The 27,749-nt window shown below is 43.1% G+C and overlaps 2 protein-coding genes across 8 annotated transcripts; both read left to right on the forward strand.

Annotated features, from left to right (window-relative positions):
- The first annotated feature begins 199 nt into the window (after nucleotides 1-199).
- MFF (mitochondrial fission factor) lies at nucleotides 200-22,312 on the forward strand. 7 transcript variants are annotated; one of them, XM_059855299.1, is made up of 9 exons: nucleotides 200-359; nucleotides 4,671-4,891; nucleotides 5,751-5,923; nucleotides 6,873-6,961; nucleotides 10,381-10,455; nucleotides 13,558-13,716; nucleotides 19,239-19,301; nucleotides 21,233-21,317; nucleotides 21,647-22,312. In XM_059855299.1, exons 2-9 carry the CDS (start codon nucleotides 4,672-4,674, stop codon nucleotides 21,776-21,778), a joined length of 996 nt encoding a protein of 331 aa, XP_059711282.1. In that variant the 5' UTR covers nucleotides 200-359; nucleotide 4,671; the 3' UTR covers nucleotides 21,779-22,312. The 7 variants fall into 7 exon arrangements, with proteins under 7 accessions (XP_059711282.1, XP_059711283.1, XP_059711286.1 ...); XM_059855300.1 differs by lacking the exon at nucleotides 19,239-19,301; XM_059855303.1 differs by lacking the exon at nucleotides 13,558-13,716.
- A 1,700-nt stretch (nucleotides 22,313-24,012) lies between these two features.
- MRPL44 (mitochondrial ribosomal protein L44) lies at nucleotides 24,013-27,435 on the forward strand. Its single transcript, XM_059855320.1, has 4 exons — nucleotides 24,013-24,200; nucleotides 24,508-24,976; nucleotides 25,726-25,904; nucleotides 27,104-27,435. Exons 1-4 carry the CDS (start codon nucleotides 24,037-24,039, stop codon nucleotides 27,273-27,275), a joined length of 984 nt encoding a protein of 327 aa, XP_059711303.1. The 5' UTR covers nucleotides 24,013-24,036; the 3' UTR covers nucleotides 27,276-27,435.
- Nucleotides 27,436-27,749: the final 314 nt, after the last annotated feature.

Here is a 27,749-nt window from a genome sequence, read left to right on the forward strand (position 1 = left end):
GCTCCGTGTGGGCACCGCGAGCGGCTCAGCCCCGGACACGGCACGGCAGGGCTGCGCCATCCCCGCCCGTCGGGCTCGCGCCGCGGGTCACCTTGCCGGGCACCCCAAAGCGGCTGCGCGGCGCAGGCCTGCCCTCAGTAAAGATGGCTGCTCCCGCGACCCTCACACGTGAGGCGCCGGCGAGAGCCGCTTCCGCCCGCCCCTAGTCACGTGACGTACGGCCCTTACGGACACCCGATGAGGACACGCAAGCCGCGTTTGGCGGCTGACGCGCGGAGCGCGGTGCGGTGCCGCGGTGCCTGACGCGCTCCCGGCCGGGCCGGGCTGGCAGCGCTCCCCGGCCTCCTTCCGCCGCACGGGTGAGTACGGACCGCCGGAGCCTGGCGGCAGCGGCCCCAGTTCCACTCGGAGGGCTCGGCCTGCCCGCGGGGCCGCAGCCGGCCCTTCGCCGCGTTCGCAGCCGGAGCCCCTTTAGCCCGTGTGTCCCCCGCTCCCCGTGGCCGCGTGTCGCTCAGCCCCGGCTCCCTCAGGGCCCGTCCCGCCTGCCAGCACCGGCTCCGGGCTGCCAGCACTGCCCCCGGCCCGGCCCCTCGGGCTGTGCCCCGCGGCCCGGCCCGGTGCCGGGGTCGCGGCCGGGTCGCGTGGGAGCGTTCGGTAGCGGGACAGGAGCTTGTGCCGGGGGCTCCGCCCGCCCGGGACACCCGGGGGCGACGCGCCGAGACCGCGAGCTCCCCATTTCTCCCGGACGTTATCGGCTGAGCCGCCGCGACCACCCCCCACAAAGGGAAGGAAGCACTTACACCCCCTCTTTTCCGAATGCTTTTAATGCCGCCACAGCGCAGTGAATGGTTGGGTGCTCCAGAAAAATGGTTGTCAGAGTGATGGTTTTCTTCTAACGTTCTCCAGCATTTTTTTTTATTACAAAAAAAAAAAAATTAAAAGTATTTTGTGTTAAAGCATTTTGCTGGAGTAAAACAAACTTGAAAGAACACAGTCTTTAGTGGTTTGTGGTCATATAGCCTTGCTCGTGCGTCATAGGTGCATTTAGTTGATGTCATGCCAGTGCTAAGGAGAGGGGCTAGTGCATTGTTTAAGTTCAGCCCCTGTAACTGCTCTGCAGAGCAGCTTTCAGCGTTTAGCCTGCCCCTGGTGCTCCTCTCCCTCAGACCGTTCCCTTCCTGCTGTGTTAGGTCACAATCTCTCTGATCTGTATTCAGTTACAGGGGCCCAGAATAAGGTCTTCTGGTTCCTTAATTCGCATCCTCAATTTAGCTCTGAGTCTTCCTCTTCCCCATTTTCCTTGTCCAAGGATAACTGGATGCTTGCCAAGGGAACACTTTGTAGCTTGTGTGCACGTGAACAGAGGAACTGCGAAGTAGCCACATCAGGAACAAACAGCAATGGAGCTCGAGAAGCTACAGTTTGGTGTGGGTTGTAAAACCTCTCTGAGCTCAGTGCTGACAGAGCTATACTGTTACCAGAGCTCATCTTCTTGTATCTGAGCTCCACGCTGTGCAGAACATTGCCGGTTGCTGCACAGATATGGCCAATGTGTGATTATGGCCAAAATGCTGCCAAACATTCATCCCTCACATTTCTATGCATTGCTTCATCCTCATCTCTTCTGTTCTTGTTTAGGAGAGAGAGGTACTCCTGTGTCTTTCTGAACATGTAATTCACTTTATAACATTTCTTTTTTCTCTCTTGCCTTATCATCCTCTGGATTTCTCCTTTATTTCTTTCTTTCGTTAAATGCTGTTGATGCTCATTTGCACTTCAGTCATTTTCTGTTTATCCTATATATGTGATTGGATTTTTATTGTCTTATCATTCTCAGACTTCTATTATCATGCCTTTTTAAGAGGTATTTAGTTCTGTAAATATCAATTTTAAAATCCCCAATCACCTGATTTATTATTAATGCTTTCTGTAAAATGCTTTGTATAACAAGGACATTGCAGAAAACATAACTTTGTTTTGTTCAGAAGCTTCATTAAAATGTTTTATCTGTTGCTGAGATCTCACTGTTTCTTGTTTTGCTGTTCTATTGTAAAAAGAAATGAAATTTGAAATCACTTTGACAGCAAATCCAGTTCTCGGTGACACAAAGTAGACAAGAGTAGGAAGATAGGAGGTTTTGCATCTGTAGGGCCTTGGCAAGCACTGCTAAACCCACACAGTGCTATTTAGTTTATAAATACTTTCTACTGCTGTCTGGCTTTGTGTAGGTTTTGCCTTGCAGCTGGAAAGCAGTTGTTGTGCAACCAACTTCTTGTGTCCAAAAGCCTCACCAAGCTGTGGTGGAAACACTGCTGCAGGGCAGGGATACTTGATCACTAAACTTGGAGCCAGCCAGGTGTTTCTAAATGAGTGAAGCAGGGAAACACCTTTTGTCACATGTGAGCAAGAAGTGTGCTTAAAGCTGCTGCCAGTCGATACTCTGGGTACTGTAAGTTCTTAAAATTTGGTCTCCCTGTTGACATGATTTTTATGAGATTGGGAAATGCTTTACTGATCACAGACGATGTTTGAAATGAAAGGCACCTTTTGGAATGTAGAAATCTCAAATGGCTGTGTATTTTGTTCATGTCACTGGCTGATCAAGCCAATGTCTTGCAAAAGGGGCAAATCTAGTCTGTAAAATCAAAGGGCAGGGATGAAAAAACTCCATGTGAAAACGTTAACATTTTTGAAGTGACAGATGCTTAAGCACCTCTTGAACTCCTATAAAGCTTTTATTCCTAATTCAGTGGGTTGCTTCACTTTCTTTCACTTGATACAGTGATAATTAATACAGGTGGATTAAATGTGCAGCACTTCAAGTATTTCCTTTAAAACTATTTTTTTTTAAGTTTACATAGGCCTTTTTTAAGGTTACACAGTGACCTTTTAGCCTGCTCCCTGATCACCTGTTCTCCTACTGTGCTACAGTGACACTTGGAGATTACTGAGATGCTTTATTTGATCTGTGGTGATAGGGAGCCTTGCAAATAACACCGACGCTCACAGGATGGACTGCCAGGTGGTCACACTCAGTGTGTGTGCAGTCGTGTGTTACACAATCCACATCCTTCTCTGTACTTCTGTCCTTTGCCTGAGGGTTGTTCAAGGTTTTACTGGTAAATGTGGAAGTACTGCTTGTGTGGGATGGTGGGAGGGAGGGTTTGGGCTGCCTCACCTGCCTTGTGCTGCTCTGCACCAAGGCCTCTCTGCGTTCTGCACGTTCAGCTCAGCAGAGTGCACATGCAGCGACAGACGTGGCCTTGCTGCCAAAAATAGTAAAGGAATGTAGTTGCAATTTTAGTGGCAAACCCTGCCTTTTTGCCAGGATGGGTTACTACATTTAGGGACCTACTTAAGCAACACCAGTCATAGATTTTGTGCTAGACTAAGCCATGCTTTGCATAGGCAGGTTTGCCAATGTAAGTTATATTTACATGTTGTGTATGTGTATATATGTCTAGAAACTTTGTTTTCCTATTCTAACCCTAAAAAACCATCATTGCAGTGTGAGCTGTTGACAAGTCCCCCAGCCTTTGCCTGGATGAAAAGTTTCCCACAACCAGTTCTTGCAGCTCAGTGTTTCCTCTGGGAGCCCCTTTCCAGCCCCCTCCAAAGGCACCTTCAGGGTGTCTCGTAACCGAGCCCATAGCCATTATCTGGGTCTGAGCCATCAGCAAGGTGCACTGGCCACTGCCCAGGTAATCAGCTCCTCCCAGCTGTCTGAGATCCCTTTCCAGCCACCCCCAGGCACAGCTCTAGGATTTCTTTTTCTCTCGACCCTAAATCTAACTTCAGAGTCCCAGTTACCTTGGTCTTTGACACAACTCCCAGCAATTGCATTAGTAAGTTTCTCACGGCCCAGTTTCTAGAGAACTCGTCCACTGCTTCATTTGAAATTCCACTGCTTTTCTAGGAAAATATATATATAAAGTATTGGCAAATGCTTTTAAGTTTAAATGAAGTCTTGTTCTCTGTCCTCCTCATTTTGTATCAGTTCCACAAAAGTAAGATGTTAATTTACAGAAAAATATAGAAGTGGGAAGTTTAAAGAATTGCTGCACTTGGGAAGGGTTATGAATATTCTCAGTTTTCAAGTTGATTTGACAGGCTGTTGATAAGGAACTTTGTCCTTGTAAGATCTGACTGACAGTGAGCAGGAGGCTCCTGCCCAGGCTGAGTCTTTTCTGTCTTCCTGTGCCTCAACACGCAGTTTTGTGAGACTTCAGCCATTTTCTCAACCACAAGTATACTGGATTTCTGTAAGTGCAAATCAGTAATTTGATTTCTCACCAATCCTGAATAGATTTCCCACCAATGCTACCAATTCTTTGATGTGTTTGTGTTTCTATTTCTGTCAGCCAGTGCAGGAATAGTACCTTGCCTGCAGAATTTCCAGGTTGGTTTGTTTTGGTTTTTTTTAACTTGTCGTGGCTCAGTTTGAGAACCCTCAATTTGAGCATTGTCTACAGTATCACTTTGTTCTTCTTTCATTGCCCTGCACCTCTCAGCACTTTGTGACTACACTTCCTGTGAATTTTACTGTGCAGTTTGCTCCTTTAAATAAGACTCTTCAGTTATTATCTCCCACTTCCCTGGTGATCTGAGCAAAGCATCTCCTGTCCCTCCTTCTGCTGGGTCCCTGTCTGAGTGTTGGGTTGCCTTGGCAGGATGGGCGGGGCGGCGTTCCCGTCGCCGGCTGCCGAGATGGCCGAGATGAACCGGCTGCAGTACGAGATGGAATACACCGAGGGCATCAGCCAGCGCATGAGGGTCCCCGAGAAGCTCAAGGTGGCTCCTCAAAACGCTGACCTGGACAAGAGCAGCCAGCAGGAAGGATTTCCAAATGCCAGTGTAACTATGCAGGTTCCAGAGCGGATTGTAGTGGCAGGTATGTCTGCATCGCAGTGCAGGTGAAAACTTAAATTAATTCCCCAGATTTCTGGATGGAAAAAATATATACTGATATGTCATTTTTGAAATAATAACCTGTAAAATGCTTTCTGGTGTTTAAATAGTTAAAGCTCTTCAACTTGGGAAGTTTTTTAAGGTCTGAAAATATTTCATGAATAGTTTTGGTGTAGCTTATAATGGAGACAGCTGATGAATTAATTATGAACAGAAGGTTAAATCGCTGATGTTTCATCCTACTATGGTATTTTTGGAGAAAAAAATTACTGTTTATTGATTTACACCTGATTTTTAGTAATTAACTGTAAGCTAAAGTAACTGTAACAAATGTTGGGGATGGACTTTATATTTGTCATGCAAAACATGTTTGATTTTAATTAGAGTGTTAATTTTGTTGATAATCTGTCTATTATGAGTGGACTCTGTCAATATAAGTTTAGTATTTGTGGTCATGGACTTTACAGTGACATATCCAGAACTGCTGAAAGTCTAACAAGTTTGCAAAATGTGTGACATGCATATATTTTATGCTTTGATGTCCCCAGTCAAAGACACTGATAGGACTGTGTCTTGAGTGCTCTCACTTGCATAATAGTTTATGTGGTTCAGGGTTACTCAGGATCATTGTCCTCAGAGAAACTGCTCAAATAAGTGTCAATGTGGTCTTGATGAGTACTTCAACAGTAGTTTTTAACATACAAGAAGGTTAAAGAAGGTTATACTTCATCATTTGGCATAGCCAGGAGAAGTAACTGCTGTGATGTCCTTTTGAACTTTTAAGCACTGGCCTTCAGGCCTCAGAACTATTTGCTTTCTATTGACAATTGATGTTCTTGCAGGTAATAGTGAAGACATTCCATTTTCCAGACCAGCAGACCTTGACATTCTTCAGTCTACTCCATTCAAACCACTGGCATTGAAAACTCCTCCCCGTGTTATTTCTCTTAGTGATCGACCGCTAGATTTTTTGGACCTAGAAAAACCTCCACAGCAGACACCTCAAAGTGAAGAGGCCAGTACTTATTTTGCTTTTTCCTTAGATGAAAAGCATTCTGCTAAAGAAAGTGAAATGACCACTGATTTCTCTACTGTGGTGCAGATCAACCTGGTGCTGACATATGTTGGGAAAATATAAAAATATTTTTATTAGTACTATAGTAGTTAGACTTCGAAGTGGCAGATGGCCTCAGCAAGCTTACTCACTACTTACAAAAATAAAGTCATAATTAGAACTACTCAAAATATTTCTAACAAAAAAGTCCTTGTGATGAAGAGAAAGCTGCAAGTTTGTTTTTATTTACAGATTACCAGAAAAATATAAGATTCTTGTGTTGTATATAGTTATACATTGTAATATATGTGGTTAATTTATGGACTTCATAGCCAGGTGATATAACACCACACAGAATTAATGAGTTTTAACAAAGCTCTGAAAAAAACAACTTCAAATAATGGTATAACATTGGCATCCAGGTGAATAATGGCAACTGACACTTTAAAAATGGAAAATTATTTATGAAGCTGCATATTCTATAGGCTTATAAAATACAATAGAAATATATTTATCTTTGGTGATAGGAAGCAATCCCAGGTAAGATTGGGAGGGACCACTGGAGTTGATCTAGTCCAACCTCCCTCAGGAGGGTCATCCTGGAGCATGTTACTCAGGATTGTGTCCAGTGGGCTTTGAGTATCTCCAGAGAATATAGAAAATTCTGTTGGTTCTAATTTTGACATCGGGTCACACGGATAGGTAACAACAGGGTTGCAGTAAGTTCGGAGCTTGGTTTTACATGTACCAGCATCACATCTGTCATCAGTGGTTTTCCTCCTAATCACTGTGAAACCCCTGGAAATGTGCCTTTGTATCTGAGGGCAGATCTGAGTGACAGTCCTGCAAAGCACAGAGCTGTGTCCTGGAACTCTCTGGCTTTTATGTCTCCTTTGCTCCCGTGCTGCAGGTGCGCGCGGTGGGAAGGCTGAAGAGAGAGCGCTCCATGAGCGAGAACGCCACGCGGCAGAACGGGCAGCTGGCCCGCAACGATTCCATGTGAGTGCAGCCCCCTGCAGGGCCACTGCTGCACCTTTGGGACACCTTTCCTTCCTTCCTTACCTCCTCCTTATTTGCTTTTCCCAGCTAATGTTTTGTATCTTGTGGCAAGAACATCATTTTAACTATTATAACACCAGCCTTTTTCTTCTTTTCTGTGGGTTTCGATTAGGCAGGTGACTTCTTGCAGGGGATGGGTTTGAAGTGTTTGTGGGCTCACAGTTTGTTTCACCAGTTACCAGGAATTGTTATTTCAGGAGATTTTTCCATTTCTAAGTTGGTACAGTATTTTTTCCCCCTTAATTTTCAGGAAATGGCATTCTTTGTGCATCAAAATGTTCCAAATTCTCTCACTGTAATATAATGATTTTCATTCATTGGAGAAGAAATATTTTTATTTCCTCATAAATATTAGAATAAGTAATTTTTCTGTGGCGTCACTGTACTACATGTATTGGAATCTGTGAGTATATACATCTTAATATTTTCTGACCAAAATGGCAAGGAGCACTTAGAATTGGAAACTTCATCTGTTGTTACCATCCAAGGTTGCAGTTCTTAGGGCGCCTTCTGAAGACATACATGTCTGTAAATTTTTGTTAGATATGATAGTCTTGGATTAATCATGGTTTATTCTGAGTGACAGCATCTTTCCACCTGGAAATAACTGGTTTTGCAATATAACACTTAGAAGTCTTTTATGTATGAATTTTAATACAGCTGCCACAAGGAATACTTGCCTTAGAAAAGGCTTTAAATTTAAGATTTGAAAGATAGGATTCATCTGTCCCAATGTAGACTGTATGACAATATTGCTAGATCACCATCAAACTTAATTTTCAGTAACTAGCGGGAAATAAGTGCATAGCCTACTTAAGGTCTACCTATTTTTAGTCTAAAGTAGATCAAGTGAAGCATGCCCTAGAAATGCCTGTTTCCTTCTATTGACATCAGGGGCACTAGGAGGTACTGTGTGTACCACATATCTGTCCACCTATTAATTTGGCTAAAATGAAATGTACTCTGATGCGTGTTCCAGACATGTTACGCTTCTCTTCCAGATATTTATAGAAATATTGCTTCATATCTTCCTCTTCTTATTTGATCAGACTTTGGGTTCATACAGGTTTATAGATTGCTCATGTCTAGGTGCTCAGGTCTGCAGAGTCACACACATTTACTGAGCTGGCAAAACTCAGATTCCCATCTTTAAGTGCCTGACCAGCTCAGTCTCTGGGTGTTCTGTCAGCCTCCTCAGTGTCCAAGTTCCCTGTGGTGTCACTTACCCAATAATGTCCTGTTGGACTGGACACACTATAATGTCACTTCAGAGTGGCTTTCTCTTGCCCATCTGGCAGTTTGGATATTGTACATGCTGGAGTACCATGATCTTCATGTGATGGGAGCTTCCTGTGGAAATATTTCTCCCTTTGATGCTGCCAGCTCTGCTTTGCCAGTCTTTGATGTATTGCACTTAAAAGGAAAAACCAATTGGTAAAGAAATTCTTGCAATTTCTTGAAATTGCTTTACTTTATCCCATGTTAGTTTAGTCTTTCAAAAGTCATGGGCCATGCCCATGAGAAAATGCCCATCCTAGAAAACAGTAAGATCAGCTCTGCCTGTAGTTGCTGTCAGAGTTCTCACATGTATGGACTTCTTGAATCTGAAAATCCTAAATCTGTAAAATTCACCTGTGTGTTTTTCTGTCACTCAGTAGTTATATATAGAATTACTGGGTTTACGTGGTCTGAATGTTATTTGCTGTCACAGTATTTTAATCTTTTATCAATTCTTCAGAGGCTTAGCAATACAATAAGCACCTGGAATCCTGTAAATTTAAAAAGCCTGTGATGAAGGAACATATGACTGACAGCTGGCATGACTCAGTTTATCAGTTTTACAAAAGCCAGGAAATTATTACACACCTGGAGATTAGTTTTCCTCTTTTGATACCCATGCCACTGCTTGATAAGGTCTGTCAAATAAATCATAATTCCAATGCCAAGCACCCTCTATTGTATCTTTTTGATTGATCCAGGATCTCTTCTCTTGCTTGTAAGATAAATAACAGCTAGATGATATTGAGCCTTCAAATCTGTATTCTCTACTGCCCATGTGGAAGATATCCTTCATTGCAGTATTCTGCACTTCTGACCTGCAGATAATGTATTTTAGCAGAACTTCATTTTTCTCTTGTCCTCCCAGGTGCTTGTTTTCTTATGACAGAAGTTATGCTGTGTCTAGTGTTAGATCATCTGCTTTGAAATCATGGAGGTTCCTAGAAATGGCTTCTTTCTCTGCCATAATTGCTTCTTCTGATTCAATGCAATCCAAAGAAAGAAATCACTTTGAACATGCTCTGTCACTCTGATGCTGAGTCTGACATTTCTCCCTCATCCAGGTTTTGTCACTCTCCAAGTGGAGAATGTGACTTTGTACCTGGCTACCTCTCAGGAGAATGTTCTAGGAATTCAGATTGTAAAAACACCACGGTCACAGTGGAACCTGTGCAGCTCCCAAAATGCAGGAAGGCCAGGCCTTCTGTACTTGTTGGAAAAGAAACCTCTTGGCTCTTGTTTCCTCACAGTTTAAGCCCTCAGGACATACAGTGTAAACTGCAAAAATATTGCAAGTTTCATGTAAATCAATTCTTTGCACTACAGAAAATGTTATTGTGCAACTGTTGCCTCATTTATATTTCCTTGGAATTCCTTTACCATCTGGAAATACTAGTTTTCCAGTTAATTACAAGAGTATAAGAAACTAGCTGCTGCTAAAGTTCTTACATCCAGTGTTGTTGGCTGAAAAAATAGTTTTCTTCTGCACTAACAAATGCTGTGGTGCTCTACCTTGACAAAAATCAGCTCTTTGTTTTTGTGCTTTGTTTGGTTCACATCTTCAGATAGAAAAGGAAGTCCACATGGGCTGCTCAGAACTGTGATGAGGTTTGAAGAGGTGCTTGGAGCACTGCCTTTTAAAACCTTTGTTTTCAAAATATGATTACAGTTCTCAAGTTTTAGTCTAGGACACTATTGTGCTCCTTGGACAAAATAATCAGATGTACTGTGTGAAATTCCAGGGCTTGACTTAGAAAGTGACAAAATCAAACATTCTGGAATAGATGGTGCAAGTGAGAGTTGGCTGGGCTCCTTATCACAGTGTTCTTGACATACACAAATAGTGGTTTCTCTTCCATTGTCTTTCTCTTCTTGTCATCCAGTTGCATGCAGAGACAGTTCTGAGGATTTTTTTGTCAGCTGGGCTTCATTAAAGTCAGTAATTCTCTCATGCTCTTAGAAATCCTGGGACTAACAAGTACCTGCTGGTACAATAACTGTGTAGCAATAATGACAACTCTAAATTACAATCCCTCTTTTTCTAAGGATGCTCACTTAAGAGATTACAATTATTATTCAAGGTGGCACAGATCAGATACTGTCCCAAGAAATAAAATGCCACGGTTCCAGTCACCTCTTTCGACTAAGGATTGCACGTAAGCCTGAACCTTCCCTGGTATATGAAAAGCAAGAGTGTGTATAATTCTGTAGCTCTCTGCAATACTAATATTCTAACTAAGTACCTCTAGCTTAGAATATAAAATTTGAAACAGCTACACTGAATGTGTTGTTTCTAATTTTGCTTCAGGGTTTCTCAGACTTGGTCAAATTGTTTCCCTCTGTAAAGAGCACAGGGAAAAACACCTGACAGCCAATGAAAGGGAAATTAAATTTCAAAATTGCTTTAATTTGTTTGACACTCTGTTCTTTAGCTAGTTTTGTATAGCTGGAGAAACAAAGCTTTTTATTGGTCATTGCCAGCCAATGCTGAATGCAAGTATTCCACTTCTCTGCTGGAGATCACCAAACCACCAGGAGTGCATGGAAAAGTGGGCAGCACTTAAATTTCTTTTTGCTCCACAAAATAACACATCTTTCTAGAGAGTTCAATTTCACAGTTTGAGAAATTCTGTTCTTGCAAGTCATGGAGGAAAAGGTGATGGTGTGCATGTCTGTCTATGTGCTTGAATTCAAAGTAACCTTAATTAGTTAAATCTGTTTACCTCTCATTTAATACTACCAGAACTGCAAGTCAGAGAAATACCTGAAATAAAGCCTGTGTACGCAACAAATGCTTTGAGAAGGTTTAGGGGAGATTGCTGCTAAGCTAAAAACTGCATGTAGCAAAATGCTACTGTACTCTTTCATAGTAATGTCTGTAATTTCATCCTGTCTGTTTTGGTTCCAAGCTCTGGAATTGACTGGTGTCTGTAACCAGGGAGGTTACAGTTGCTGGAGCTGTATATAAGAATTCTTTTCAGAGATGAGAAACAAAATTATAACTACAAGTAGGACCATTTCACTGGAAATGGAGGGGGGAAGGGGGGATAGCCACAATGTCTAATGAAAAGTGCTCATACTACATATTGCAGAATTGCCTTATGGCAGAAATTTTTTTATCTTATGTTACCTGGGCTGATTTGTGTCTCAGGTAATTGCTTCATAATATTTCTTCTCCATGGTCTCTGACATAGTCCAAAGGACTGCCAGATGCTTACAGGACAGCAATTTCAAATCCTGGAAAAGGAAAATAGAAGAAAAATTTTGCTTCTCTCTCCACCCGACAGTCATGGCCTTTGTGTCCTTCACAGAATTATTCTTGGTTTTTGATATTTTTCCTTATTGTATAACTTTGACTTTAATCAGCACATGTGACTTAATTCTAGAGAATTCTGTACAGTTTTAGTTTAAACTGGGGGGCTTTTTCCTGCTTTTTAATTTTTTAGAATCTTTTTAGTATACAGAAATCTTTGTATGCAAAAATCATTACTGTAGTATTTATACTAATACCATTTTGGACAACAGGAATTCCACAATTTTTTTCTGTTTTGCAATATGTTTTAAATATTATTTGCTACTTTTTTTTTTGAGTTGTCTTTTACCCTGTTCTGCATGTCTCTGAAGTGATGCACAGATGAAATTAGTTTTAATGTAAAATATACTGTAATTTCAAGCCTTAACTCTGCCTTCATTTGCCTCAATCCAGCAAATCCACAAGGAGTAACAATTCTGATAAATTCATTTTAATGGCAATATTTTGAACTTGCCCCTGCTGCTTGATATTTTTCTGTTGAATATTGGCATTTCTAGTGCAATTCCATAGTAAAATGTGTGACCACTACTATTGATTACAAAATAGAAGTCATCATAAATATAGAAGAAAGGTGAATTCTGCAAGTGTGGATGAGCAAGAAAAGCTGGAAGGAAGCAACCAGATATTTACTGCAATGTAGTCTGTGGCAGCCTGAAAAGATACCTGCCCTTGAGGTAACAATGACCAGTATCTGCCAAGCCCCAGTTGCTGCAGTCTGTGGGTGTTCCTTGAAGCCCATGGTGGCTGAGCTCTGCTGTGGGAGAGGTGACATTTGTGTAACATTGTTTGATTCAGTCTGTTCAGCTGAACTTTCTGTCCTACTCAGTTTTGTGATCTTGCTGCCAGCCACGTGCAGAGCAGCTCTGTTCAAAGTAAGAGTAGCCACAGAATTCTGACCCTGCTAGAGATTAGCCAAATATCAAACCAACTTCCAAGTACTCAGCATTAATGTTTTATTAAAATGCCACGGTCAAAAAGATTGACATTTTAAATCCAAACTGTTGTAGCAAAGCACAAGTGGCAAGGAAATGTGTTGAATTATGGGTACTAATCTCAGAATAAAAACTAACCCAAGATTTAAAGGGTACAGTGGCTGGAACTTGGTTTGCATGTGTGTTAATATTTACATTAACACTAATTAATTTCTACTAAAAAAGCATCTTACCTCTAATAAAGTTTCCAGATTAAAAAAAATAAAAGTCTTGCTGTGTGCAGGAAAAGTAAATAAAGTCACTTTGAATGTAAAGAAACGTAAGCAAATCGTAGGCAGCTTATCAAAGCTATTTTCTCTCTGATAGACAAGTTTGGTATAATCCAAATGGCCATGTTTGAAGTCCAGTCCTGCATATTTTAAATAATATTTTTTGCATCATAGTCAACATGTTAGATCATGTAATTCATTGTCACTGGGATGTGAATTTCGTACTATTTTTTGAATTTGTTGCATTTTGCTTTCAAACTTGGTCATGTGCAAATCAAAATACAGTCTTGATCATAGCTTCCAAAAATTTTGTTAAAGAGGTTCTGTGTGAGATTCTCCTTATGGAAAAAGGCTTGTGTTTTGAAAAGAGATGATGTGTAGGATTTTCTTAAAATGCCAGTGCTTGTAAAAACACTCCTCTCATTGATGTCAAGTGAGGACTTGAACGCTGACTTCAACAGGTATAGATTTAGCTGTACAAGCACTTTCTAGGACTAACTTGTGTAACAGATCAAAACTGTGTCCTTATTACTACCTGTGTGTGTTTCTGATGGACATATGCAAATGCAGCTCATAATCCCCACGCTACTGGAATTTGGGAGTGTTACCTTTACAGTGGTGGGAGAAGGGTAAACCAAAATCAAGCAATAAGCATTTTGGAATGGGGTCTATCTGAAAGGCTTTTTTTCATTTAAAATCTGACTCTAGTGTTTCTCTCTTCATTTACTATGCTTGTACAAACAGTGTGACCCCATCACTGCAACAGGCTCGTGTCTGTCCTCCCAATATGTTACCTGAAGATGGAATTAATCTTTACTCTGCTCGTGGCATTTTGTCGTTTATCCAGTCTTCCACTCGTAGGGCTTACCAGCAGGTCTTGGATGTGCTGGATGAAAACCGCAGGTGATTGGTTGTCCCTGGTTCTGCCAGCTTCTGCTGCTTTGTTTTTCTTTTCTCCTTTTTAGTGGACTTTGGTTTCTGTTTACACAACAATGAGATGAAATTATTTGCTTTTGCTTTCCTTTGCTTTCACTATTCATAAGCAATTTAAATGTCCAAAATTCACATTTCAAAATGCTTCTGTTTCAAATATAGCATTGTTTTGGTTTCCTTCCAAATAAAAATCTTTATAGGAAGGGTTAGCCTGTGGCTGCAAGGGGTTTTGCTGTCCGAGATTATCAGTGTATTCTGCAATTAATACTTGACCCTGAGCCTGCAAATTTACAAGCCTTGTCTTCTGCTTTTCTGTTGGTGAGCAGTGGTGCAAATCAATAAGATTGGGTTGATGATGTCATGAAGCATTAAAAAATGTGCAGAAACAGGGTAGAATATTAAAAGGCGTTGTAGACTACTTTGATAATGTGTCAGGACTTAAAACTCATGGTTTATTTTGGGATTAATTCTCTCTGGTGGCCATGTGACTAATGGTGGCCGCCGTGGATGCTGAGAGCAGGAAAGGCAGGGGACACTGGGGAGCTGGTTGCTCCTCTGATTATTGCTGTCTCTGATTCTGTGGATAACCTGACACTTGGAGAGTAATGAGCCACAACAAGCCTCATGGCAATCCCTGCGTAGTTATTTCTCTTCAGTGGAGTTTTGCTCACTTGGTGTATCCTTAGACTGTCTGGATTTGGGATTTGGAAGGGTTCCAAGAGCAGCATGTTTATTACTATAGAAACATTCCTAAAGACTAACAATGGCAATATTCATTTACTAAAAGCAATTTCCAGGTTAGTTGTGTGCCAGCACAGAAGTTCAGGTAACAATTGCACAAGTCTCCAGTGCAGGGCTAGCTCAGACCCCCGGGGCTTGCCAGGAGGTTGAACTAGTGGAAATAATGGGTAAGAACACTTGGGAGGAACTGCTCATTTCTCCTGCAGCCCTTCAGTGTGGCCTGTGCTAGCAAGTTCTTTGAAATTTGCCATGTGCCTCTGCTATCTTATCTTAGCACACTTACTATGTGTAGTGTGAAGTTTGAATTATTTGCTTTCTAGTTGTTTTGGTAATGAAATGTGACTATCAAGCCAATCTTACTGTGAATGTCTGTGTGTTTGCAGTCACTTTCCAAACTGGCACCTCCTTTAGCTCACCATGTTTGCTGACCTGACAATATATAAATGCCTATAGTAACATTCCTGAATTGTAAAGAATTCCAGTATTTTTGGCCTTTGTGTTCTTAAACTGGGACTCAGAAAAACAAACAAAATCAGCTGCATAGAGTCTCTTGAAATACTGTGGGTTGGGTTCTTAACTAATGAATTATTTAATCCTGTGAAATGCCAGGCTGTAGCTGTTAAAATTTTGATGCCTATCTATCAACAGTTGGGCATCAATACTTTTTTTTACCTTATCAATATTAAAATTATACAATTAAAAATTTGTTTTTCCAATTTAAAGCTCCCAGATAAGAAGAAATTGTACTGTCTGTGAACAGTAGCACTTAAGGATCTTGTGCCAAGAGTCCTTGTTAAAATATAGATTGGAACTGTAGCCCTTTTCCCAGTCTGCTGTGAAGCTAACAGGTTTTATTCCTGGCTTCTCTTATGCATGCTCTTGCCTATGTTTTCTTGGATTCTGGAAAACAAATCCATATACATACACTTTCAACTTAGTTCAATTATCAGAAAAATTCTAGGATTCTGAATACTTCAAAAGCTGCATTACTCAACCTGGTTTGAGTTAATTTTCGAGGTGTTCTTACTAACCTTCCTAGAAGGAATGGGAAACCTGTTTCTAGTCACCTATGAATAAATAGGTGCTAAAATAATGAATTTTCAATAAGATGAAAGTGTATTCTTTGTGGCTGGGTGTTTGGACACCCACCATTACAGCTGGCGTGGGAATGTGAAATTTGGATGATCCACTTGCATGGTTGCAAAATATTATTCATTTTAAATTGCTCTAAACCTGCACTCTGTTCTTTTGCTCTGTGTAATGTGTTTTCTTTCTCAAAGCCTTACCTCTTTTAACATTTTATGCTAAATACTTGAAGAGATCTTTTAAAACTAACAAGTTCTGGCTGTGTGTTACTGGAAATATTTGTAACTTGTTTTATAGCTTGTCTTTTTTTTTTTTCCCCCACACATTTTCCAATCTACTAAAACTGCTAACGGTAGGTGCTGATGGTACTGCTGCAGGTAATTAATTATGCCTAGCTCAGCCAGCACTGCTCACATAAAGGATTATTTAAATGAGCAACAATTTAATGATCACTGTTTACTCTTGCATTTCCTTCAGCTTGGACAAGGACAATAGGTCAGTTTTGGTTTCTAGTTCTAACCATTTTTCTGTTTCAATTTCTGTGGAATGACTATAGGACCTACCTCTAGTGTCCTTTAAAGATTGATCTTTTATGCTCTAGGCAGCAGAAGAAAATCTGAAAACAAACCAGCCAAACAAACAAGCCCCCCAAAAACTCCATGCATTTAATGAGATCTTAGTGATGTCTTAAATGCAGGAAAAAGAGACAATTTCATATCTGCATAGACTTGTTTTGAAATCTGTACTTTATCTAAACTGACTCATCTCTTGAGTCAGTACATTTTATTTAGGAGGAAAAAGTAAGGCAATTTATAATTTCTCTTCTTTAGGATAGCCCTCTTTAAAAAAAAAAAACACTGTCCTTTTAAAATGCCAAACTTCCCCCACGTAGTCATATCCTGAGATTTTATAAGATCATTTTTTATATTGAGAAAGTTAATGATATTTTTCATTGCAGAAATAAAATGGGAAGTGAGTTAAGACCATCAAAGAGGGCTAAACTTGACTCTGGTCTGGGGTAATGATGGTTCAGAAGGAAATAGATGGGTGTGCAGGTGTGAGGGAGGCTGGGAAAGGCAGCAGCTTTGCTGTGCTGGAGGAACTGCCAGCAGCACTGAGACAGGCACGGGGAGCAGCTGGAGCCAGCCAGTTCTGTTTGTACCTCAGGAGCTCCCCCAGCTCCTGTCTGGAGCACAGCCCTTTATCCTACTGCCCATTCTTAGGGCCTTGCTGATACTTGCAGAGGTTTTTTTAAAGGACAGCCAGAGCTGAACACAGCTTCTGCCTCTGCTAAACAAGGAGTGTGTGCTGGCCACAGCCTCCTGTTCACAGGCACAGGAATGATGGAAACTGGACCCAGGTCCTTGAATTGTCCACCCCTTGTTGTTTTCCTCCCAGACCATGTGTTTAGGGTTGCATCCTCATTGTGGAAGCAGCAGGAGACCAGGTTCAGTTGCTCCTTGCCTTACTGCCTGTTTTCCCACTGGTATTAGATTGTATTCCTGAGCATTCCCTTCAAGGTTGAGGTTGCTGCTGTGTTTGCAGGGAGTACACATGACCTTGCTGTTATGGGTTCTTCTGATCATGCACTAATGTTTAGGATGGAATTGACAGAAGTAGCCAGAAAATTCCAAGTTCTAATGTACACTTTTTTTTAAAGAAGGCCATGCATTTAATGTCTTGCCTATATTAAACTTGTACATTCTGGATTTGCCAAAAAACTTACTGCTAATTTTGGAGTAAGGTTCTCAATTATGAGGCCACTGTGATCAAGGTAATCAGTTCTCTGTTGATATAAAAAAACCAAGCAAGTAGAAGAGATGGGGCAATATTGTGGTATTCCTTTTGGGTCCATATGTAATGAAATAAAGTGAACTGTAAAGAAAAGGAAGAAGTCACCTGCAGCATCTTAACAGCCTGGCTGTGTTGGGAAGTAGGATCAAAGACTTGAGTTTGAGCTCCTGCCTTGCACAGATCTCAGTGTTCTGGGTTTGTGCCTTGCTGTAGCCCTCAGCTGTCTCCAAGCCTCTGGCTTTCCTTTGGAAGGGCAGTTGTGAATTAGGATTGATAAATTCTACAAGAGCTGTAAAACTGTGTTTGCCAAAAGATAGTGCAGAAGCTGAATTTAGAGGGCACTTGAGACTGTTGTTCTCATTACACAGAATCCAAATGTCCAGTGTCAGATGGTGTGGGCAGTGCCCTCTGGGTACTGGCACTGGCATTCACATATCTGCCAGTTGGTTACAGGTGACTGAAGCTCTCAGAAAAATTCTGTGGCCTTCTCCATAGCTGCTGTTTGCTCAATTTCTTACACTGTCTCAAAGCATTTAGTTGTGGCATCTGTCAGAGAAGATTTTAGACCAGCTGAATTATTTCTCTGGTTAGGAACAGGTTTTTTTGGATAACTTTCTGCAAGACCTTGTACATTTAGGTAAGAACATTCATATATTGCATGTGTCAGAAACAGGGCTTTCTGTTTTGTAAAATAAATCATGCTGGCCTAACTGCTAGAAAGGAGAACGTTGTGGTGTGCTCTTCTGGTGCTAACTAGACTAGGACCTGGTCCCAGTAAATGGTTACCAGGTAGCAGAGTTTGCCAAGGCTCCTAGATCCTGATCTTTTGAAGTGAAGCTGGTGGCTGTGATATTTTTGCATGGTTCTGGCTGGTCTCAGGCCACAGTGTTCTCCCAGCCACCTTGGCACCAAAGCTCTGCCTCCTATATGGACCTGCTGTAAAGATTTTCATACCTAGATTGTCTTCAGTTTTCTAGCCTGCAGTATACATGGGTTAAATGCATGGTACAAGAATCTGCAGTTGGCTTTGGGAAAATGAAGGAGATTGAGAAGACATTTCAGGCTCCTGCAGAGTTTGTTGCACACCTGTGATGTGGAACCCTAATGCCTCGTTACCAGAGGCACTGGAAACATGTAGTGCCAGCTTGTCAGAGGGTACTGCTGGTGAGCTGCAATACACCACCTTCTCCTTGCAAACTTCATGTATATTAGAAAGCTGCAGCAGTTCCTGCAACTTCCTCCCTGCCCAGAAAGAAAAGAGAGAAGAGCAACACGTGTAAGGATGTTCAAGAGATGTGCTTGAAGCCTGTAGTCACTTCCTGCAGAGATTTCCCTCTCTTCAGGTTATACATGGCCCTTAGGCTGCCAGCCCAGATTTTCTGAATTACATCTAGCATAGATGAATACAGGAAAGACAAATCTCCCCTTTCCCTGCAGGGAGCAGAGGGTGATTAAAAGGCCCTTTATAAGTATGTGTAGTACATTTATTGATTTCCTGTTATTGTTGGGTGAGGCTTTGGGGGGGTAATTTTTTTTTTTTTGAACCTGAAGTTCCCCATATTTATTTTTTAAGGCTAAATTTCTATTCCACCTGTTTGTCTTCTGCTGTAAATGAAGCTTCTCCAAATCTGCTTCATCAAAAATTTGCTTACGCGTCTTAGCTGCAAAAACATTCAGTGTTGATTAAATTTGAATGAGAGAAATATGAAAGTGCAATTTACAACAAAATAAATGATAGAAGTTATATTGAAACATAGAGCATATCTGGAAGTATTTTGATGTTCCTTTGATCTTGGTGTTTTACATCTTCTCTCTTGTTTGTCATTTCCTGTTTCTGTCTTGTGCTTTCAATCTACAAAATCCTGCTGTAGGCCAATGTTACGTGGTGGGTCAGCTGCTACCACTTCCTCTAATCCTCATCATGACAACACCAGGTAAAGAGCATTTTTTTGTTAGTCATGATCCACTAATTCTAAAATTCAGATTTCTATTTCCCTCTTCCCAGCAATGTTATTTTAAAGCACAGTGCTCATTTTTATGCTGCCTCTCAACTCTTGAGGTATTTCAGGCCTTTATTCTTTCTCCATCCAAGTCGCCTGCAAGATCTCAGTTGTCTGGTAGATACAATGTGCTGCAGAACTCTGCCTCAGATTAATGCTTGAGGGGAGGCTCTTACATTACATGAGCTGAATAGTTCAAGTATTTGCTATTTAATAGGGAGCTTACTAGAAAATTTGGCCTTACCTCACCTAATTTGGAGGTGCTCTCAGCCTGTGATTGTTGGGTGTAGCTGGAGGCCTTTTCACTGCCGTTGTCTTGGCAGATTGATATCATTTCAGTGGTACTGGGTAAGAGACTGACACATAATCCAATGGTCAGGCTGAGGGGGAAAAAACAGTCCTTTCACATCCATTTTTCCCACTTGCCTTTTAGACTTTAGTGTTTTCATGGAAATGGAGGTTAGATTTGTGTTTAAGTAGAAACAGCATTGAAACAGATGATTCTTCTCTAACTCCGGAATTCAGTTTCTGAAATGGTCTAAAGAGGTATCTCTAGGGGGTTTTTGCTCTTGATTTAATACTTGGAATGGTTTGGAAATCATGGAGCAGCAGTGATACATTGTTATATGAGCTGCGAGGGAGATGTGTGCATCTCATTGAAATGCTGACCCTCCCTGCCTTTCCCAGGAGAGAATGAGGGACAGCTCTGCTGTAGATCTGGTGGAATTTTCTAATTTTTTTACCATGTACTACTAACAAAAAAAATAGCTACAAAAAGACCCTTATCAGAAATCTCTTTGGTTTTCAGAGGGCATTCTAGAGAAGTTTCAGGAAAGTGATGGGAGAACCTGCAGTGCAAAAGTAGTTTCTGCACTTACGGGCCTTCTGCAAACTCCAGGAATTCTACTCATATTCTTGTTAGTTTGAAATTACTGTCATTAATTCTTTTAGGTGTATTTGTTGGGAATTCAGTGGCCTTGACATTATTTTGCTCCATTTCAGCTGTCTGCAGCAGTTGTTCACAGGTCCTCATGAGAATGGAAGTCAGGGGAAGCTGATATTGGAAGCAGAGGTTTAAAAACACAAAGTGAGAAACTCAGAAGTAGGTGGAGGTTCAGGAACAGCTTTACCTGTTTACTTGTTGGAAATGAATCTCGTTAAGAGCTAGCACTTGGATGATCAAAATATAAACCTGTAAAGACTTTCTGCCACTTTTGAACTGATAATAAATGTTCTTTATTTATTTAACTTGTCCTGGAGTTGGAATAATGCTCTTTCTGAATTGCTGCATTCAGAAAACTGAGAGTGCTCTGGGTACAAACTTAATAATGCACACCAAGTTCAGCAAGCAGTGAGTGACTGCACGGGGCTTTGTTTGCCAGATTGTCTGCCTAAAATACAGAGATTGATGTGACTGAGGTTCTTAATCTCAGTAAGTGTCCCCTTTGGATACTGAAGTAGGTACTGAGCATAAGACACTTTGCAAGTCTCTGGTTATTTCTACTCTGGCCAGGTCTCTTGCAACTTTGGCACTTTAGGGCAGGCAATGTTCAGGTTTCATGAATCAGTTAACTGGAAATGGTCTTTTGAGGAACTGTGTGTCAGAAGGAAGGTTGTCTGTGTGGAGAATTTTAAGTGTGGAGAGCGATCAACCTGAATTTAGTCAAGCACTTACCCTCTTCATATCTGTTTGTGCTTTACTTAGTTAGGATCCTATTGAAATGCAACTCTGTAGCAGCTGCAAAAAAAAAAAAAATTCTTGTCTCTATCACCACCAAAATATACATCTGCTAGAATGTTGATAAAATATGGTACTTGCTGATCTGCATGGCTGACACAGCTGAGCCCTCTCCTTCATTTGCTAGATACAGTCTCTCCAGCTTCGAAACGACGCTCGAGGGAACACCAGATGACATGACAGTCGTAGATGCTGCCTCCTTAAGAAGACAGGTATGTAAAACACAGTAGGTGACAACATTAGGACAAAGCCTATGACTACAGAGGTACCAGCAACAGGCCAGGCAAGGTCTCATCTCAGTGCCCCTGCTGGACTGCCCTCATACACCATGTCCTGTTCTGGGAGTCTGTGGAATCTGACTCAGTTTCTGTTCCTAAATAATAAGGGAGTGCAGGATCTGATCACTACTGATTGAAGAGAGGTCAAATTATCAACTGTTTAACATCCATCTGTTTGAGATACTAATTACATGGTTATTCGGAAGCTTCTAGAAAGTGTGGCAACTTGTAATGAAATATTAAAAGCCTTTATTTGTTTTTAGATAATCAAACTTAATCGCCGTCTCCAGCTCCTGGAAGAAGAGAACAAAGAGCGTGCTAAGAGGGAAATGATCATGTATTCCATTACTGTAGCTTTCTGGCTACTCAATAGCTGGCTTTGGTTTCGGCGCTAGACACAGCTCTCAGAAAGATTTACAAGCTGAAAACACAAACAATTTGCAAAATTCCTTGTTTGTTTCTGATTGTATGCTGTTTTATAACAAATACACTGGAAACTTCCACCACAGATAAAGGCTCTAGAATTGCAGTGTTAAAGGGACACCTTGTTCATTTATAACGTATTTAATAGATTTGCATTGCAAATGCTGCAGTGTCCTCCTTTGCATGCTTCTGTGTAACATGGACCAGCCCATGGGGAGTCTGCTTCATGCAATGTGAGTGGTCTCCAGGACTAACCACTGGAGGGTTTGTTGTGTAGAGAAGAGAACAAGTGGAATGGGTTTGGAAAAAAAAGAACAAAAAACAAAGGAATACAGAGTCATTTTTATTGTTCTGTTTTTAGATGCAATTAAACAATTGCACTAGTTTTCCTTTAGTCCAAGTAGTTTGAGGTGTGCCATAATCAAGGAGTGTGTCCTGTTTCATGAGTATGTTCTTTGTTTAAGTATATGTTCAGGTTGAATAATAAAACAAATTCTTTGCTAACATGCAGATTGTCCAGAAGTGTGTAATATGTTTTTTTTTTTTTGGTTTAATTTTGCAGATGTTTTTCTATAAATTACATTTTTAAGCAAGTTAGTTTGTGAGTGATCAAAATATTATGGAGTACAAGATTTTGGTGTAGTATCTTTAATAAAACTCTCAAAAAAAGCCCAACCCCAAACCATTGTTTAATATCATTTGAAGAGAATTTATGTAAACTGTTAGTCTGTGATGTAAGTAGTTGGCTCCAAAGCAGCCGGTAGCCACCCCCTGTGTCTTGTGGGGATGGGGGCCCAGCCTGGGGTGCCCTGATCCCGGGGTCAGTTTAAACATCCCCTGCTCAGCCTCGGCCACAGGGGTGCTGAGGGAGCTCCCTGCAGGCTGGTGGCTCCATGGCCCTGGCACGGCTGCAGCAGCCGCAGCTCCTTTCGCGGGGAGTACAGAATAACTCACCGTACCCCTGTGCCGGAGACCGGCAGTGACACCACAGAGCTGCTTCAGAGGGAACCTCCCTCAGCACAGCTGGACACAGAGCCCTGTGCAGGACCCTTTTCGGGCTCTAGAGGGGTGAAGAGATGGTGATGCGCGGCGGCTGCAGAGGAGAAGGAGCCGGGGTCTGTTCCAGCGCTATCCCCGCTCCCCGCGCAGCGCAGAGGCCCCAGTCCAGTGCCAGGGCTGCCCCTGCACAGCGGGACCCAGGGCGGCGCTGCGGCTGCACACGGGCCCGGGGGCGGTGCCCGGGTAAGGACCGGGCATCCCGGGAGCAGCAGCATGAGACCGTCAGGGGGTTTTGCTACAAGTGCTGCAAATGCCTGCAGGAATGCTGCTCTCATCCGTTTCTTGTGCTCTGGAGTCAGAGTGGGCTCAGTGTGTGGCTGTTGCACTGCTGTACAGGCTGCTGTACCTGCTTCCTTGGCTTCCCACAGGGCTGTCTGTGGTCTATGTTCTTTCTGAGCTTTGTTTACTGTGTTCCGTGACTATATCGGGGCTTTTGCTGTGCATATTTTCTTACCGTGAATGTTGAAGCGTGTGCCTTTGTCTTTTAGTAAAGACGATAAAAAGGGCCAGGCCTGCTTTGCACATTTTCTGCATTTTCATGAGTTTTATACCATGACCTTTGCACTGAAGGTGTACTGTATGAACTCTGATGGTGCAAATGAGGGCTGAGAGATGTACAAAGAACTGTATAGGCAATAGTCAAAAATAAAGCTTCTTTTAAGTGCACAAAACCGGACTTTGTCTTGCACGTAGGAATGGAACTCATAAAAATATTTTAAAACGCCGCCACCTAAGGGGCCGCGCGTGGGGCGCGTTCGGCGAGCGCCGCAGCCCCGGGACCCGCTGCGAGCTCCCCGGTCACACCGCGGGACTATCCCGGGACCGCTGCGAGCTCCCCATGGGTCACACCGCGGGACTGCCCGGGACCCGCTGCGAGCTCCCCGGTCACACCGCGGGACTGCCCGGGACCGCTGCGAGCTCCCCGGTCACACCGCGGGGCGGCCGCGGCCTGAGGGCTGAGGGGCGCCCAGCCTGAGGGTCTCAGCTGAAACATCCCGGCGGCCCATGCCGGAGCCCCGGCGCTGAAGCTGCCCTGCTCCTGCCCTTGCCCGTGTCCCCGGGGCGGGGGTGTCCGGTGCAGGCTGCAGAGCCCGGGCCCGGTTCCGCCGCCCGGGCCGGGAGCGCTTCCGCCCGGAAGCCGCGGGGCGGAGCCGCTCCTGCCCGCACCGCCATGGCCGCGCGGCTGCTCCTGCGGGCCGTGCGGCCGCTCCTGGCCGGGGCCGGGCGGGGCACCGGGCTCGGTACCGCGTTCAGCACCGCGCCGCCCCCCGAAAAGAAGCGGTGGCTTCGGGCGTACCTGGAGCTGCAGCGGCTGCAGGCGCCTCCGCAGCGGCGGTGAGCGGCGGGAGAGGCGGGCAGGGCTCGGAGAAGGGGTGCGACGGCCCCTAAAAGGGGAAAAATTAGAACGTTTAGGCGCCGTCTGCTCACGCTTTGGAGCAGAATGGGTTGAGCTCCGCAGGTTGGCATAGTCTGGGTTGAACGGAGCAGGCAGACGGGGATGCGGAACCGACAGTGTCTGACCCCAGGGATTTTAATACTGGGTTTGGTATTCAAGCTCAATTTCATTTCTCGTGCCCGTTCAAAAGGCGCGGGACGGGCAACGCGTTCCATTCCTGAGCTGGTTCCCTTTCCGCGCCCGCAGGTCCGAGAAGCCCAACTGGGATTACCACGCGGAGATCCAAGCCTTCAGCCACCGGGTGCAGGAAAACTTCGCCCTGGATCTTCTCAAGACTGCGTTTGTTAACCCCTGCTACATCGAAAGCGAAGAGGCGAGGCGCCGGCAGCTGGGGCTGGACAAGGACGCGGTCGCTCTTCAGCTCCAGGACAACACCGGCCTTGCGGAGCGAGGGCTGCGCTTCGCCCGCGCTTACCTGGGGCAGTGCTTTGAAGGCGCCTACCCAGAGTTACCTGCAAAGGGCATAGAAGCACTGGTTAATTTTCTGAGCAGTCAGGAACTTGTCTCTTATGTGGCTCAAAACCTGTCCATACAGGACCTGGCGCTTTGCAGGGATTTTCCTGCCCCACCAGACGTGCTGCAGAGGACGTTCCTCGCTGTGATAGGAGCCCTGCTGGAAAGCAGCGGGCCCGAGAGAACCGGGATCTTTGTCAGGGTAGGTTCAATGAAGGCTGCTTTGTACCTGGATGGGGAAAGATCCAGGGAGGTTGGCAGAAGTTTGACAATACCTGTAACAAGACAATTTAACAATGAGATCTGATGTGGTGGTGGTGGTCAGCTGGGGTTTTGTGGGTTGGGGATTTTGTTGGGGGCTTTTTGATTAAGAAGGCTGATCAAGTATATGAAATCATATCCTTCTGGATTGTGATGGTGATATTAATATTTGCTGAAAGTTGCTAAGGGAAAGCATTATATGCACTATATTATCAGATAATGAAATTATTCCATGTTAGATTTCATCTATCTTCAGTTTAAAAAAGCTCCATTCTATATAAACAGGGATGAGTTCATAGGTTTTGCGTGTAGGAGTGCAAGCCCCTGAAGATATTTCATACAAAAATGTTTGATTGAAATTCAGTGTGCCAAAGAGAGTGATCCCAGCAGGTGAACGACCCGTGGTTTTGCACATTCCCATGTATTGCCCCAGCTCCTCTGCTGCCACAGCTTGTCCCTTAGGCTGGAGCTGTCCCTTCTCTGGGTCTGGGGCTGACTTTGCCCCCGGCACAAGTCTGTCAATGGCTACACCACAGTCAGAGACTCCGAGCACTGCGATGGGGCACTGAGGCAGCTTTATCATTCATTTCAGCAATTCATTGTCAGTTTTTGTCTCTTCATACTGTTTTTTCATTAGGAGACACCAGACTCTCAAGCCATTAATAATAACTTCTACATTTTCTTGTTTAGGACTTTTTTATTCCCCAGCTGATTGGAAAAGACCTGTTTGAGATCTGGGAAGTTGTAAATCCTATGGGTTTACTGCTGGAAGAACTGACCAAGAGGAATATCTCTGCTCCAGAACCAAGAATTACCAGGCAGCTGGGAGTCAGCACAGTTCTGCCAGTCTACTTTGTTGGGTTGTACTGGTTAGTGCAATATTAATCTAAAGTTAAATGGCTTTAATTGGAGGAGTGGGAAGGAGGGAAGATGGTCTTTTACTTTTCTACTCACGCTTTTTGGTCAAGTTGTTCCAGAAAAGAAACGTGATAGTAAGTTCCATATAAAATGAGCCATTTAAGCATTAGCCATAGCTTGCTGTGGTGATACATAAACAGTCTCTGACTAAGGGCTCCAGAGGCTAAATGGGGTGCACCAAAGAGCCTGGGTGTGTTCTGAGTGACCTGACACAGGAACTTTGGGAACAGCATAACTGCACGGCTTTGGAAGGACCACAGCTGTATCCAGGGCTTAAGCAAGCATAAAGAGACATCAAGGGAGTGAGATGGAAGAGAGACTAATTTTAAGTTCCAGAGAAGTTTTTAAGTTTGAAAATCAGCAGCACTGTAAACTGGGCCATAGGAGTATCTGTGTCCAGGCACGACTTAGGAAGTGCCAGTTGTCCCTGGTGCATTTGTGTCAGGTGTGGTCAGTGCCCAGCAGTGACAGTGCTCCTGTGGGGCAGAACAGAATCCACATCACTGCTGCTCTCCTGAAGGAGCTGCAGATGAACACATGCCTTAAGTTGTTCTGCTTTACCCTGCTTTGGTTTCTGTACCAAATTAAATTGTATCTTATAAAAGAGAAAGGAACTTTGATTGTTTCTCTTCAGGAATCCCTGGTGTCCCTTTATGAACTGCTCCTATTTAGTGTGTGCCCATAGGTGTTTGTTAAACAGATGTGAGCACATAATTCATAACAGAGAGAGCTTCTCAGTCCTTTTGAAGCACTTTGAAATGCGTCTTTACCAGGGAAGGAGAAAAGACAAAAGCACTTCAGTTCCTGTTTAACCTAACCAGAGTAACAAATTTGCAGATTTTTTTATCAGGGCTGACAAATTGAATGCTGTTAAGAGTCAGTGCTGTGTTAGGAACCTAAATGAACAGAGTGGTGTTCTCCCAGGAAATGGACAGATTTCTGATCTGAGTTTCCATTACTGAATATACAGTTACTTGCCTTTGCAGGAAAGACCAACAGAAATGTTTCCATTGTGTGTATATAAAAGTCAGTGTTCACAGACACTGGAGAAAAACCAGTCTGTTTTATTGACAGTACACAGCAGTGCTCAGGGTTTTATGCTGGAAACTTTGGTTTTTCATGGTTGTAATTTTGGTTGTTTTTCCCCAAGTGATAAGAAGATGTTAGCTGAAGGCCCTGGTGAAACACTGCTGGCTGCAGAGGAGGAGGCTGCACGAGTGGCACTGCGGAAGCTCTATGGGTACACAGAGAACAGAAGACCTTGGGATTACTCGAAACCCAAACAAGAATTGGCAGCTGAAAAGGCAATCAGCAGTAACTAGATGCTAAAAGACATTTCAGGTGTATCTTAAAAATCAGTGGCTTCCATGCTGAATATAGGTGTATTTGGAAAGGCAAAAACCAGTTTGTTTTTCTGGTCTTCAGTGCTTGAAACTTCTGAATCATATTTGGTATTAAATAAAGTATTTTCATTTTGCGCAATGTTTAATGTTTGCTCATTTTCCTAAATATAAAAGTGCCCTTAATCTGAATTTTTGCCTTTTGGCTCAGAAGTTTTTCTGTGCATCACAGGAGACCATCTTTAGTGATGTTTAATAACCTGTGACAAAGTCTCACTGTTCAGAAACAGCTTTCATGAATGCTTCCTCGGAGATTGTTTGGAGAGGATTGTTAATAAGCTGAGTTGAATTACCATATGTTACGTCAGCCTTTGGATTGCATCTGGATCAATTTGTCCTTCACCTTGTGAAAACATCAGGTTTGATGATGATCCTGACACTGCTGGGGATTCAAAC

Source organism: Haemorhous mexicanus, chromosome 10, assembly GCF_027477595.1.
Source record: "Haemorhous mexicanus isolate bHaeMex1 chromosome 10, bHaeMex1.pri, whole genome shotgun sequence".
Taxonomy (NCBI): Eukaryota; Metazoa; Chordata; class Aves; order Passeriformes; family Fringillidae; genus Haemorhous; species Haemorhous mexicanus.